At 33.7% G+C, this 16,233-nt stretch overlaps 2 protein-coding genes across 5 annotated transcripts in view; one reads left to right on the top strand and one right to left on the bottom strand.

The window, feature by feature from the left end:
- Dh44-R2 (Diuretic hormone 44 receptor 2) overlaps positions 1–16,233 on the top strand; it is a 95,280-nt gene that overhangs the window by 37,760 nt on the left and 41,287 nt on the right. The gene's annotated exons all lie outside the window — the stretch shown is intronic.
- Positions 8,301–11,949, bottom strand: LOC143911918 (uncharacterized). Of its 2 annotated transcripts, none has more exons than XM_077431017.1 (3): positions 11,883–11,937; positions 8,829–9,586; positions 8,301–8,468 (listed from the first exon to the last, which is right to left on the bottom strand). In XM_077431017.1, the coding sequence occupies exon 2, from the start codon at positions 9,297–9,299 to the stop codon at positions 8,835–8,837; it is 465 nt and encodes a 154-aa protein (XP_077287143.1). In that variant the 5' UTR covers positions 9,300–9,586; positions 11,883–11,937; the 3' UTR covers positions 8,301–8,468; positions 8,829–8,834. The 2 variants fall into 2 exon arrangements, with proteins under 2 accessions (XP_077287143.1, XP_077287144.1); XM_077431018.1 differs by having other exon boundaries at positions 8,305–8,468; positions 8,833–9,586; positions 11,883–11,949.

Raw genomic sequence — 16,233 nt, 5'->3', positions numbered from 1 at the left:
GGTTGAAGTATGTAGGTTCCAGACAATGAACAAAAGCGATCGTTAGGCACACTGTGTGCTTCAACAAACCGCACTTGAGCATGCTCAATACTCAAACTGAGCCATTATCAGCTCAGAGGTTTCTCATAAGATGCCCTTCTTGACAGAATGTACTAGTTCAGAAAGGTACAGTTCGCGTCCTACTGAAATAAATATACACAAGTACTTGCAAAAGTCACGTGTATTTTTTTTTAAATTATTTTGCACGCATATATTATAGGTATGTACGTTTGTTCACATTATAATACCACCTGATCACAAATACAATAAAAACGTGTGTTAAAAATTAGAATAATGGTGAGGCCTCATTTTATGACAAGACGAAACCGTCGTAAATGATAATATCTGTCAGAAAGGTGCAGATGGTAAACGTGATAATATTTACAAGGTTGATAAATAGCAAAAGATGAAAAGCTCTCATGTACACATGCATTTGTTCTCGAAATGGAATTTCAATGTAGTTTTAATAAAAGATTTTTTCACATTTTTCCAAAGTCTGTAGAGTAAATAAAACGTATATTAAACAGTGAATACAGTTGATTTTCTTGGAGTTAAAATTTAATTGAAAATTGTTTTGATTTGCGGTTCGAATTTGACCTTTGAGTTAGATTATATGAGCATTTGTTTGCTCGGATTGTTTTAGATTTCTGTACAATGAGCGGTTAAAGTTTTTAAGTGTAGTTAGTTTATCTTCGTTTATGTGTATCTCCGATTAATTCTAGGTGTATTTTAATAACACTGACTTATATAATATCAATAAGATTTAACGTTTCAATATGTATACAAATATTTATCTCAACTTCAATATGAATGTCGATCACATGTACATATTTCAAATAAATAATAAAACGTTCACAATATACATACATATCTGCTAAGCTGAATTAATGTTTATATTGCTTTTTTTTGACACAAGTCATGTGTTTCAAAAATTTCAATATAATTTTCAATTATAGTTTTCCTGTATGAAAATTATATCATTTAAAATATACCTGTGAATTTTTTCGCGGAATTGAATTAATTTAATTTTTTGTAATACAATTGAAACCAGAAGAGCGGAAACGAAGAACGAATGGCCCAATTTTATCTCGACATAAAAAATTTTACGACAATACTTAATTCGACTTGCGATTAATAAATCTCGTTCAATTCAAGGCGCGCTTTTTTCGACCCGAATCTTGAAAACACGGATTTACAATTTCTTTTTTGTAAGATCCATACATAATATCACGATTTTTTCGCTTATTAATAAACAAAAAATTCTAAACACCACTAGAATGTACACATGTACAATGTATTCCAATCCAATTCAAATGAATTACGCCTCATTCGAAATAAATTGAACAAATTTAGAACACACTCAATCGCATGATCAAATTGTCAATTGAGCAGTAGAACCATCGAATACTTGTGCCAATCAATTTATCATGAGAAAATGACAAAATTCCAGACAAAACATCCAGATCACACCACAAATAGCCGATATGTATACAATATCCAACTCGATATATGAGTCTATTTTAGGCAATTAATTATGAACTGGCACTGTACATATGTGCAACGCGAAACTAATCTTGACATAATTTTATCACATGTTTGCCATGCACTAGACGAGATGGACAAACACAACACGTTGAACGATAACGGCGAACAGTTAGTTCAAAGCGGCACTTCACAGACTCCGTTCACTATGCCTAATAATAGTGTATGTATGTACATATGTAGGTACAATATGTATGTATACTGAGATGGTTTTCGGTAGTCTTTATATTGTTAGTTTTGAACAAAATTGAGCCATTCTCCGATGTATGTTTGCTCCAAAAACGCACGTTCAAATATGTGTACAGCGGTCAAGAGATACGACCGCAGATACGGCCGGTGAAAACGACCGATTTTATCTGCGATTTGGCCCTGGATTCTTTAGTGTTCGCTTAACGAGAAGATTGCGTATTTTCCACGTCGTTTACCGACGATATAACCCTATCGAAAATGTCTCGTGTGTTAATATTATAATACCTAGAGCAGCATCAGCGGCAACACCTTCGAACGTTCGCTTTATGATTTTTTTATGAACGTTAAATATACAAAGATATGTATATTTTTAGATGTTTGGAGATTTTTGCATGTACATATGTATGTACATATGTATAATACGAGTGATTTTTCAAATATGCCGATAGTGTGAAGGCACAAAATTATATGAACCGATTAGTCGAAAACTCGCATTAATTTTAATGAATTTTATGTATGTATTTTATGGGTCTACGTGACGAGACAGAATGTTAAATTACAGAAAACACAAATATCGGAAGGCAAAGATCGAAAATCGAAAGATCTTAAGTCGAAAGATCAAAAAAAAAATGGTGCATGGTAAACGGTACATACTCACTTAATTTGCGCGAGCAGGATACAACAGGAACAAGAGGAACATGCTTTTCCTCCAGTATTCTGCGCGCGCACATTAATACGGGAGGAAAAGCCTGTTCCTCTTGTTCCTGTTATATCCTGCTCGCGCAAATTAAGTGAGTATGTACGTGAGTATGTATCGTTTACCATGCACCATTTTTTTTGATCTTTCGACTTAAGATCTTTCGATTTTCGATCTTTGCCTTCCGACATTTGCGTTTTCTGTCATTTAACATTCTGTCTCGTCACGGAGACCGGTATTTTATATGCCATTAACTATTTTGTCGCGATGGAATGGACTCAATATTAATTACATTACAATAATATTTTCGTTTGATATATCATAAATATCATTTTATAAACCCAAAAGCTTTCAGCGTTTGATAATATTGTATGTACAAAATGAGTACCGTCAATCATTTTTTCATTAATGAAAAAAAAATGATTGACGGCTTTTTCCAGTTTTTTTACTAAGAAAAATATACATATATAATGCTAAAATTGATGTTTTTAAAGTACAAAGATAAAGCACCCCGATAATGCCATAAGGCTAAATCGCGCAATACAACCCCTACAACAGCGGGCAGACAAAAATGCGCCAACAAAACGCGCAGATTAAAACTACTGGTATTGTTGTGTAGGGGTGGGTTCAGGATCCATATGAAAGGCCAAAGTCGCTTCACAGCATTTATTCAACGATTCGGTAAATCCACACGAAACCACCGCTCACTCCAGAACAATCTGATATACCGTGTGTCCTCCTTATAAAGGACAAGTTGCGGAGCATAGCTTCCCCGATCCGTTAATTTACTTATTGTCTAGGCACGTAGTCTACCCTGGTGAATCGCAAGCACTTGCCCGGGTCTATGAGAACTCCAGCGTATCCTTTGTTGGGGCACTTACTGAATCCCGTTAGCCTAATCCGGAGGTCTCTATTGTTCGCCCACGAATACACTTAGACAGTGGATACTCTTCCTCTCTCTCATGCTCCCACATTTCAGTACGATTTTGTTTCCCACATTTCAGTACGATATGTACGATTTTGATTTCCCGCTATATTTTCTAAATTTGAAAATGGGTTTTTAAATTTGGTGGTTGACTTCAAGGTCCAGCAGCAACCAGTGTGACTCGAACTCATAACCACACTGACTGATATGCTAACCACTAGTTCTTGCTACTGGCTTTGTAAAATAAAATCAAATAAATATATACATAATATATGTACTGAACATATTATAAATTTATTAGTTAAATTTGCCATTATTAATGTGAAAAAATGTATAATTTTCCGATTTGATGGCGTATGCGAAAATATCGATCGAATGAAAGTCGCTTCATTAGAGGGCATACACGCGCACGAATGTATAATATATAATTGAGAGTTAATGCAATTAAATCTTCCGATCCATCAGATAGGATTAAAACTCGTTAAAAACGGCACGAAAGGTGTACAAAAGAGAGGAAAGAAAAAGTAACGATATTAAAATGTCGTTTCGTACTTAGCGGCCGACCGCAGTGATTGAATAATCGAATTAATCCCCATTAGAATTCATGGCTCGGCTTGATTAAAAGTTTTACGAGCGTGTCGTAAAAGTGCCCGTCGAACAAATTCAGTACTTAGAACACTACTTACATACATACTATGTATGTATGTATGTATGTACTTACATGCACATATCACAGAATCTCTCTCTACATATGTATGTATGTATGTCGTACGTATATTAGTCTGTCCTGGGGCTAAACGCAGTAGGTGGGTGAGAAATTACGAGGTCCTCTACGTGGGATGCCGATCTACGTGTCCGAGCCGTTGGCGTTGGCAAGCAAGGGGTTAACCGAGCAATTAACAAATTAAGTCATCAATTTGCTCGCCAGAGTGACGCTAAAAAGTCGATAATGTACATTACGTGTTCGCCAGTGACGAGTAGCTACGTATGTTACATAAGGTACATACATACATACTTATGTACTACGTATGCCCCTGTTGAAGTATCGCTTGAGTGACTTGGTCGGGTCGGTTAATTATATACACAGGCTAATAATAAAAACTTTTTATTCAAGACGATAGGGAGGATAGTGCAATCCCCGACGCTCATATAAATGATGCATACATAATAAAATCAATATTGTTGCGTAGGGGTGGGTGGAGGATCCAAGTAAAAGGCCAACAGTCGTTTCACAGCATTTATTGATGATTAAGGAGATACACGCAGTGTCACTGCTACGTCCAGACTGACCTGATATCGCTTACGTACCGCCTTATAAGGGGTAGATGTCTCAGGACGCCTAATCTGTTTACCTACTGTATAGTCACGTATTCGGATATGTATTCCCACAGCATGAGAAGTGCAATCATTGTTTCATGCACTTAGCTTGTCGCTAATCCTTAAAACCCACTTATACCAGTCTCACGGTATGCATTTAGTTAATCCGTTAACAGATATCCGTGTCAGATAATCTTTGAACGGTCACACAGTCTCTGGGATTCTATTCGCTTAATCCGCGGCGTACGTTACAATATTATTGAAAAATAGTAAAAAAAAAACCATAAATAAATATATAAATAACAATATAATGTATGCGAAAAAGTTTTGAGTATTAACTCCAGGCTTAAGTGCAAGTCGGCTAACATTGGAGACCCCCGAATTGACTGAGTAGTTGGTAACGGCACTCGGTCGCTTCCCACTAGAGTTCTCAGAACTGACAGCGCGAAAGCGTGGGACTGAGTGCCTTGGACCGTGGGACTGCATATCCGTGTACTTGCCTAAACAATGGGGAAGTAAACGGACGTTGAAGATGCAGTGAGCGACCTGCCTTTTATAAGCGGGTACTTAAGCCATGTCAAGGCGTTATGGACGGAGCACTGGCTGTGTGTGGATCACACAATAAATGCTGTGAAGCGACTTTGGCCTTTTATTTGGATCCTCCATCCACCCCTACGCAACAGTAATAATAATAATAAATAATAATAGTAATAAATAATAATACTAATAATAATAATAATAAATAATAATAGTAATAAATAATAATAATAATAATAAATAATAATAATAATAATAATAATAAATAATAAGAATAACTAATTAATGAATTTAATGTCTATTTAAGGTGGTTGGTGGATTAGTTCCATCAATCGAACATACAGTGAAGAATGCAAATGAGAAGATGCAGCAGTAAGAAGATAATTAGACGATAAAAATATACGAAGACGTAGAGAGGCCGCTTTTATCCTGAGAATAGCCCCAAAGTGAGGCACATTGTATTTTTATTTATGTTTTTTACAATTTCGCCATAGTGACATTACAGATTAGCTCCAGGTCGTCACTATGGCTAATTTTTATTACAAGACATTGAAAATTGATAATTAACGAGACATCTAAATACACAATTATTACATACATACACATGTAAATCGAAACAATACCTGACATCTATAGTCATATATTACGAACATCGTATAAATACGATTAATAACATTTTTCATGTAACAATACGATTTTTTACATTCGATAAACAACCACAGAGATATCTATGGTGAGAAATCTGGCGAAACCGGAGATATACATAACAATAACTCAAGGTTTGCAACAGAAAATTGGGAAGGAAAAGCCAATTTTACAGGAACCGTTTCGATGAAAATCAGAAAAATTGGCAAATTCTGATAAGAAACGATCGACCTCGACAAACCAAGGTCTGGCCAACAACTAGACTCTTAGTGGGAATCGAACCCGTGACATCAAGCACGAAAGAATTCAATACTCGCCACTAGACCACGCTGCTGGTTAACATGCCTTTTCACAAACATTTGCGACGCGCTGCAGCCCCTAGGTAGCCTGAAGAGAGCACGGTAGCAGTTGTTACATATGTATATTGTACCTTTATCTTCCTCATCGTCTCCCGCTTGTATCTGGTCCATAGTTCTCCAGTATAGAGGCTAGTACAAAATGACATAAATAATTGTCTCTTAACCTCTACACTGGAGTGGTAAAACCGTCTTGCCAGGATATTTGCCCTTACACAAATAGGTCTTCTTTGTCTTTCGATGTTACGGTCATCAGAGAGATCCTCCGTCAGTAGGTGTCCCAGGTACTTGACTTCCCTAACGGTTTCAAGATTAAGTCCATCTAAAATAATGTTGGGGACGAAATGAAGACCTCTATCGTATCGGAAAATCAATACCATGGATTTGGTTTGAAAAGCAATACCATGGTTAAATTAACTCGTGATTTTTGTTAAAAATCAAACAGATGGTTTCGTACTGCGTCATATCTATCGTGATAAATTATATAGTATTCGTTTGAAAAACGTTTTTTGTTGTGTTAAATAACCTGATGACGTCGATCGTTTTTAACCTGTCTGAATGTGTCCGGGTGTATTTGTGTTTGCACTTGACAATTGGGTATATTTACAATGAAGTATTTTGCTCAATCGTCAATTGCAAGTTTAATAGGTTGTTATTATTCAAAGTTGCAAGTTTAATAGGTTGTTGTTGTGCAGGCATATATGTAGCTCGGTTAAAATTTGTATTGACTTTGTTGAGTAATTCGTCGTCTTACTTAACGAAATCAATCAATGTTAAGTTTCAATAAAAAATTTTGACTAATAATAATGATGTCATCCTAGTGGAATTTTAATCTGATTTCATTTTATTTTAATACTTTTTATTGTTCATAAATTATGTTAGGTCTTATCTTATAGCTTATGATCCAATTATCATCGTCTATTTTACGAATTATTGATGTTGTTAGTACTATATTATTTTAATGTCAGTGTAGGTATATTTTACAGTTGAAGTGTATCTTCCAGTTGTAATATATTTTGACTAGTTGGAATATATTCCATCTAACCTAGTAACAATTACCGTTATAGTTGACGTGTGTTTTCGGCTGTAATATATTTAGACTAGTTATATATTAGAATATAATCCGTCTACGACGTAAGTGCATTCATATGGCGAATTAAATTCCGACTGGTTAAAATATACAACTGAAAATACAGTTTAATTATACATAAGTTGTTACCAGGTTAGGTTAGGTTTGGTAAGGTTTTAGTGAAAACGTCACTCGACTAGTAAATTGAGTTTGAAAGTCAAATTTTAGTAAATATTAACGCATTATTGAATTCTAAAGCATTAGTAAAAACACCAAAACTCTCAAAACTCAACTGTTATATTATGTACAACTGGTGCACATTGTTGATAATGTATTTGCACTTGAAGAGTTATAATTTATTAGTGGAATTGCATTCGGACATGAATGACCTAAATCGCCAGTTGGAATATATTACAACTACAAATACATTTCGACTGTAACGTGTAAAATGAGATAGTATAACAAATTCGATACTTTATCAAAATCTTAATTGAAAACTGCAGACAAACTTATATTTATATATTGTAGGTAAATATGTATGTACACCTTTAAATTTGTCCATTACAAGTGTGTAAGTCTGTTTATTCCGGGATAAAATTTATTATATCCTCATTTATTTCCCAAGCATGAGAATTATCGGCAGGGTTTATTAAACATGCAAACAATACATTAGTATTTTTTTTAGCGATGTATTATTATATACGATTCGTACAGCTAAAAGAAACTTTTTCATTTCGAATTTCCATCATTGTACAATATCTATTATCGTACCCTATATATGTACATATAAGATTTGTACAATAATTTATCAGTCATACAGTTGTACACACTTTTGTTTTTTTAATATATTTATAATACATACATATATGAGGAATACATAATGAGAAAAATATTAGTCTAATGTAAAGGTGGTTTAAGGGGGACCACTAGTGTGACCACGCGAAAAAAAGGTGATTTTCGGGAATTAAAATAAAAAAAACTACTGGATGGAATGTTTTATCGTTTTATGGATATATGTATAGATATAAACTAAATACATAATAAAAGTTTTTAGACAAAAAAATTGAAAATTCAGCGAGTTATACGTAATCTCCCAAGGCTCCAAAAAAAAAAGTACCCCCACTGCTGCAGTGATAGCGACCTTCACAGTGCCTGAAATCAAAAAATTCAAAAAGTTTATTAAACTAGAAGATATTTGCCGTACCATGAACCTCGATCAAAAAAAAAAAATTGAAATTTAACAAAATGGCGGAGTTTTAAAAAAAAAAATCAAATTTCGCGCATAAATTTGTTGATTTTTGGCCTGCCAAAATTACATTTTTTATTCAATCGGAAAACTGGAGGTTCATGGCACGCAGAAACATATATAAAAGAAGCTGAAAAAAATCAAATCGATCGGATGATTCATTCTCGAGTTACAACTGCAGCAAATTTGAAAAATGTAGTTTCGAGAAAAACGCGTTTGAAGTTTAAGTTACTGATTTTATGGTTATAAATCAAGAAATATCATACCTACTGTTAATCTGCTATTCCAGGCCCATACAGTGCACCTTCCTCTTCTTCGAAAGACAGCTGTTTGTCTGCTAAAGCTTTTCTTCGAGCTAATCGGCCCTCTTTTGAAGCAGCCTGTTGACGATGATCTGACATTCGAAGCCTCGTATCATCTTTGTCAACGGCATAATCGTTCGCTGCAGGTCCAATTATAATTCCCATTACATTGAACATTTTTAAAATTGATGAATAACCGTCATTAAATATTGATGTAGCAAAATAATTTGATAACTCTATCGTTTTGAGACCACTGTGGAGGTGTTTCGGAGAAAAGTGCCATAGCAAGCCATTATAACTTTCGTTATTGTTCTGAGTATTATTACCCAGACATCTTTCGAGTAAATCACGCCGACTCAAGTCTTCAAATATTGGTTTCAGAGCATTTTGAACCTTTGGATCAAGTGGAACGTAGTCGTGTTTGAACTTGGTCATGTCCAATTGTTTCGCACAGCGATAATTTTTTCTTTTCCCATAAAACACAACTCTGACAGTAAGTTGACTTGACACACGAGTCGATGATCTTCTTACTAAACTTTCCAACAAGAGTTACTACGCCAAACCGTGAAGTGTGGCCACGTGTCTTCCACGTGCCATCTCCAGAAACCGTCAAATTTGTCTCGGAGTCTTCCAGTGTCAACTTTTTCTCTTCTTCTACAGCTCTTTGCATACTAAATTTACAAATTGATTCTGCTGATGTCCATAAATTCGCAAAGCATCCACTGAAAGTTTGAGTATGGAATTTACGTATTAGATCAGAAAAAACAGAAATAAACTGGAGAATACTATAACCGTGCGTTGGATCAATCACAATTTCTTCATCCTTATTGTGTAAAAGTTTGTCAGCTGACGTACTGGTATTTGCGGTGGACTGTTCACATGTATGTTGATTCGCCGAAAATTTTCGTTTTTTAGAAGTTGATCTACGCGTGGGATCAACATGGGAACCCTTTTGTTTTGAATACTGAGAACTCATTTTTGCTAAAATTTTGTACGATGTTCTCACTATAACGGTCACAATAACACTGGAAGAGAGTTTAAATGTGCCAAAGTCTAGCATCTCCAAAACAGCCAGGTATACGACCCGTTTTTAATGACTTTTCTGGCTGACAGAACCCGAACAATAACTGCGTTATGAATCATAACGCAGTTATTATGATCCGTACGCTAACGCAACTTTCGAACCGACGTCAGCTGCTCTTCGGATGGCTGTAACTCAAAAACTATTCGAGATATGCACTTGAAAATTTAGTATGTTATTTTTAAAGGTATGGACTATCGAAATGTGCAAAAAAAAAAAAACGATTTTTTTCAAAATGTCACACTAGTGGTCCCCCTTAACTAAGTACATATTTTTATTTTATTCAATCATCAATCATGCTCATTCGTCCATCTATGCAATACATATTAAGAATTATTAATTAATTATTTTAGGTATAAATTAATTTATTAAACACGAAATCTATGGTCAAACGATTAACAGCCAAACAGACATATATGGTCATTTTTTGTAGCATTTTCTAATCAGCGAAAATCGAGATGCTGATTAGAAAATGTTAAAATGATAAAAAAAATTGTGATATAGGACAGGAGATGCCAATTTGTATAAACCGTTTCAATGAAAATCAGATAAATCAGGCAAACTCTTATAGGAAACGATCGATTTGGTCTGCAGCATATCCAAGGTCTGGCCTGCAGCACTCTATTTGAAAGCATTATGTGCATATAAAAGAAGACGATTTAGTACGATCCCTGGTAATCTCCATTGCTTTGTATGGAGTCTAGATACATATGAACGCTGAAAAATATATAAAGGTGCATGTTTGATGCCTTTGAAATTTTTATGCGGTGTTGAAGGTGGATGCGGTGCATTCATGATCGTCTATGACCCCAAAGAACAGGCAGTTTGAGAGAGACTATCTATAATATGTAGAAAAATATAGTACTAGAGGAAAGACGAGCAAGTGAACGGTCTCCCCATAAGGTGAGCGGATCAAGTCAAAGAACTGACAGCAATATTATTTAGCACAGGGATGGAGACGGATCGTTCACTGGATACCAGATGTGGAAAAATTACTACGACGCTCAGCATTGAGTAAAACGAGAAAGAAGATATGTACGAATGAGATAAAAACACTGTACCCCGAGTATATCTATACAAATAAACATAATAATAAATTTAAAAAATTGAATCATGCAAACAATATATGAGCCGCTATAGTTGACTTTTCTTCATTTTGAGAAATGTGTCGCAAAACATTAAATATAATCTTTTGCGTTTAGCAATATTTAAAAATAGTGGTTGTCTGTAATACGTTTATTCTGCTTTCTTGAGATCCTGGACATATCGAATTAAAATTTTTCACCTTAGTGAGCGCAAATTGTCGGATATTATCCTAACCCATTTATCTGGTAGGCTGCGCTCATCATTGTTTTCATGATTGATTGTGATTTATGAGTGGAATTTTGATTTACTCTCTTCCATTTGGGCCTCACAGGGATGTTTTGTATTTGCAGTTAGTTCTTATTTATTTGAACAAGCTTTAGGTGCAAGATATTCCTTATGTTATATTTGATATTTGATATTTTTAGCTTATCTGTTATTATTAAATGCTATTGTTTTTTTATGTTTATGTATGGATGTATTTATATTTATGTATAAATGTATATTTTTTTATGTATAATTGATTAGTATATTATTTTCGTTATGTACTAATTTATGTTTAATTGTTATTTTGTGTTATATTTTTTGACCATTGTGTGCATTAGGAATTTCTGTAATGCCACAATGGTCTGAATTTTAAAAATAAATAAATAAAATAAGTGAATACAATTTGTGGATTAAATCAAACAGAAATAGTGTTTTTGGGACTGAAAATTAGGCTTCCGCCATTTTCAAATATAGCGGCCCATATGTATAATATATGTATATGTACACATGAAGATACAAACAAGCGTAAAGGTCAAAGCATTGAATGCAAAATTTATCGGTAAACACTTTCGAGCACTCTTTTCTACCTTTTTTTTATCTCGGAGCGACCTTCCTTTCTAACGCTAATCTCACATGAGACTGACAAATTAAAATGTTATTCAATGCGGAAAATTTTCGAACCAGAAAAAAAAGAAAAGCGTTATCGCAGCGTTTAAGCCAAGGTTGATTTTGTTATTTACATTTTCTTTTCGACGTAAAATTGTGTGGGCACTATGGACTCGGTGTGTTTGCTTAACTAAATTTATCTCCAATGAAAATTTGCAAAGAGCATGCAGTTTCATTGCCGGACGCAAAATTATATATTGTACTTCGGATAATGCGAGCCCATTGTTATCATTGAATTCATAAAAGCTCAATTTGCTTCTCTATGTAACGTTACGTGTATACAACGTTGGTCTCAATAACAATATTGTTTTGTTTTTCCATATTTCATGTTTCGGTATTTTAAAGCTTTTATGTAGATTTCTCATGAACGAACTCTTGCTATTGTAAGCGATCTATGCAAATTAATTATTCGATTAAATCAAAAAACAAAAATATGATAGATCTTTGAATTGTAAACATTTTTGTTTGACATTGAGATATATGTAATATACATAATGAACCAATTTTCAATATCGCAAATTGTATTGTTACCTTTATTATTATTCTCTCGAGACTTTAAATGGAAATTTTGTTTTCGTTTATTCATATTTTATATTCAACATTTATTCCTTTCACTATGATTCTCATTAAAGTCATTTATGTTTCAACATAAAAACAATAAATAATCACAAAACCGTAATTGAACACACTTTTTTTTCTTTAAACTGATCGTGACATTTTAATTGTATCTTATATGTATGTAAACAATCAGTACGTTCATTAAATATAAGAAAATATTATGTTATTTATGTTCGTATAAATATTCAAATTTTCCGACTTTTCGTTTGCTATCACACTTAATCTGAAAATACAAGTAGAAGACATGAAACCGCGTATTAAATATTTGACAAGATAATTATTTCAAAATGAAAATTTCGTATATAATGTGATCCCTCGTCCCGGATATTGCTTTCGATGAAATTCTACATTTTATTTGCTTCTATGGGTACATACTTATTATAGACATAAATTTATATATTATACGAAATACATTTGTCGTGATGTAGATCTTTAACGATATTACGGACGACATATTAAATCCTCGCTAATGGATCGATCGTATATCACAGTTACTTACGGCCCAAATTCCACTATTTCAATTTCTAATACTGTCCTCCCGACTTATTATATTAAGGAATTTTCGAAAATAAAATAAACGGATGGATGGAATTGCGTGCTAAATCTTTCATGTATTGTTTGCAAACAATTCCCCTCTTGGTAATTCAATTTTGACGATGCAATCTGAAACTAATGCATTGAAACGTATGTATTGTACTGTTTTGTATTGTAAAGAGATTATGCTTCAAACCGAATTGACTTAATCATGCATTAGCGTTAGAAGCTTTAGGAAACTGAACATGGTCCTGTATGCTAGATACAATGCTAAATTTTGATATATTATATGTACATATAGATACGTGTGCTAAAACAAATACGATGGATTATTATAATATATGGGGTATTAAAATATTGTTTTGACCTTAAACTACATATGTACATTTATGACATGAAAGTATGTCGCCATTAGAAACGCTATAAATCAAAGATTATATCTTGCATAGAAATAATATTCATATCATTTGATATTTATTTATGTATTACAATTTGTCACAGTGACATTGCAGATTTACTTCAGGGTGTCACTATGGCTGAGCATATATTATTAACACATGAATAAAATACATCAATGAAAAATATACCAAAATATAAATAAAATAGGAAACAAATATAAAATAAGTAACAAAATAGATTAATATATGAGAACAAATTAATATAAACAATCTCTCAACGAGATCAGAATATTGTAAATCAAACAAATACAAGTTAACAGCAATCTACTGGTGATGAAGCTATCGAATTGTGACAGTAGAAGAGAACTATATATACATATATAACTGCGGCATCTAAGAGTTGGCTGGGAAGATTGAAGGTCGTCTTTGCAAGAATTTGAGGACTGCTTATGAAACCAACCAACAATTTATAGAAATGTTTTCCCAGATATACTCTACAACCTACCTCGTGACTTGTGAGGGAGTTATAGACTCCTAGCTCCTAGCAGGTAGGCCCTTTAATAGAGCCAAAGGTAGATACTAAAAATTATGTGCATATCTGAGAAACCTCTTCTGCATTTGCCAGCAGTGTACTTCATCCCTCCTTCTTCTTCTCCCTCGTTTGCAAAATGCTGAGCGTAGTGGTAATTTTTTGACATCTAGAATCCAGTGGATGATCCGCCTCTACTCCTCCCAGTCTTGTACCAAGATAATTTCGATCAGTTTTAAGATTTGATCTGACCATTTTGTAGAAGACCGTTCTCTCACGTGCCTTCCCTCTAGTGTTTCGATGACTACCACCTTCCTAAAACTGTCATTCTTCCTGGAAACACTGTCAACTTAGGAAAGAATCATGTTTCTACATGTTGTGGATAGTATCTCTAAAACTATTTCAAAATGGAAATGTTCATGCGTCTTGCGGTCCATGGAAATCTATCCTTAAGGTTTCATATAATAGAAACATATTCAAGAATGCTTTGTACTAACGATTCGAAGCACTAAATCACTCTGAAAAGGTGGTCTAATACGTAGTATGAATCCCAACAGTGGCTCTCGATCTTCGATGTAAAGCAAGAATGTCGTTTTATGGTGGTAATAATTATTAAGTTTGGTGTCTTACATTCATTCAGTCCATTGAACTGCATAAAAATTATGCAAAATATGTATGAATTCTCGCAAATTACCGGATTAAATGAAACGCATTGTTAATTTGCATATATAATGTTCATATGGAAAATTTTCAAAGCAGGGTAACAACAATTGAATGAGTTAATATGTGTACAAGATTAACTCTGGTATTTTCATTTTCGCAATAAACATTATGCTAATGGGTCAATAGTTCTGTATTCAAAATAATTATTGAGTGTATGTTAAACACACCTACATAATAGGCTTATCCATTTCGGTTTGAATTTGTCAATAAATTGAAATTATGATTAATATTCATTCAAATGATAAAATTTATATGTTTTCTATGAAACTTCATTAAAATATTTCATTACATTATATTTGAAGATTTTACATAGTAGAAAGTCCAGAAAAACGTTTTACGTATAAATAACCCTTTATTGTGCTATAATCATTGGATATTTTCCCAGGTCGCTACTACAATTTGGAACATTGTAATAGAGTAAAGTACAAGGCCCACCCTTATTTTGTCAGCCGTCTTATTAAACAAGCCATTACGACGACGACGCGGTGAGAAAATGCGGGAGGGTTGCTAATAGTTTTGTTTACGCTGAGCTCACTACAAAAGTGTTTTCCTTTTTTCGTTTCAAAAAACATACATACATTTGGAAATGGATCCAGTGGTCCGGATCGCTCGACGCGACGATGCGAATCGTTATTTGAAAACGCGAAACCAATCCTGAACGGCAAACAAAAGGAAATCGTTAATTAAAACGTACGCGTATTTGTGTTCGGAAAATAAATGTATAAGAAAATGTATATGTAATGTGAAAACGACGTGGCCGAGGATAAAACAACGAAGCGTAGGAAAATCAAAGAGGTGTTCGTACAAAATAAAACTCCACCCATTTCGTACGGAGCTGGGAAGGGATAACACATTTGGACAGAGGAATTGTCGTAGAGGGAGGACTAATTTAATAGTAGAAGGAACATCCTCATTTTGCTGCGAGGGCTCCCCTAATTTCGAAGAAAATGTTGTCAAACAAACTTGATGCGCAGAAAAGCGGGAAAAATCCCGGAGAGACGTAACGCTCGCGTGAGGAAAATTGTGGCTTAATTGATGAAAAAATATTTATACGTATAACATAGTAGCTCTGAACGCGTTTCTCGGTGAAAGTTTAATAATTTAATTTTTGCTTTTAGTATCTATAGAATAAACATAATAAATTTAGAAAGTGTGTCTCAATGATAAAAGAACAATTTTTGTTGAAATTCATTTTTGATAAAGGATGAATAAAATTGAACACAAAAATTTTGAATGAGAATTTTCAAGTAAAAAAAAAAGGAAATTTCTAAAATTTAAATACTTTGTTTAAATTAAATAATAAATATGATACACTAGAAACTCAGAACACATATAAAGTGCCTGTGGGTCAATTTAAAAAAAAACGTATTAAAACAATATCAAAAACTCTTCTCAAAGCGATAGGTCAGCTTTGATGTTTCATTACAATTTTTAAGCCTTTTATTTATTTTTAATTTGGCCATAGTGGCA

Source organism: Arctopsyche grandis, chromosome 5 (assembly GCF_051622035.1).
Source record: "Arctopsyche grandis isolate Sample6627 chromosome 5, ASM5162203v2, whole genome shotgun sequence".
In the NCBI taxonomy this organism is placed as follows: domain Eukaryota; kingdom Metazoa; phylum Arthropoda; class Insecta; order Trichoptera; family Hydropsychidae; genus Arctopsyche; species Arctopsyche grandis.
Note: the sequence above shows the minus strand (reverse complement) of the source record. Positions and strands in the feature narration are given on the sequence as shown.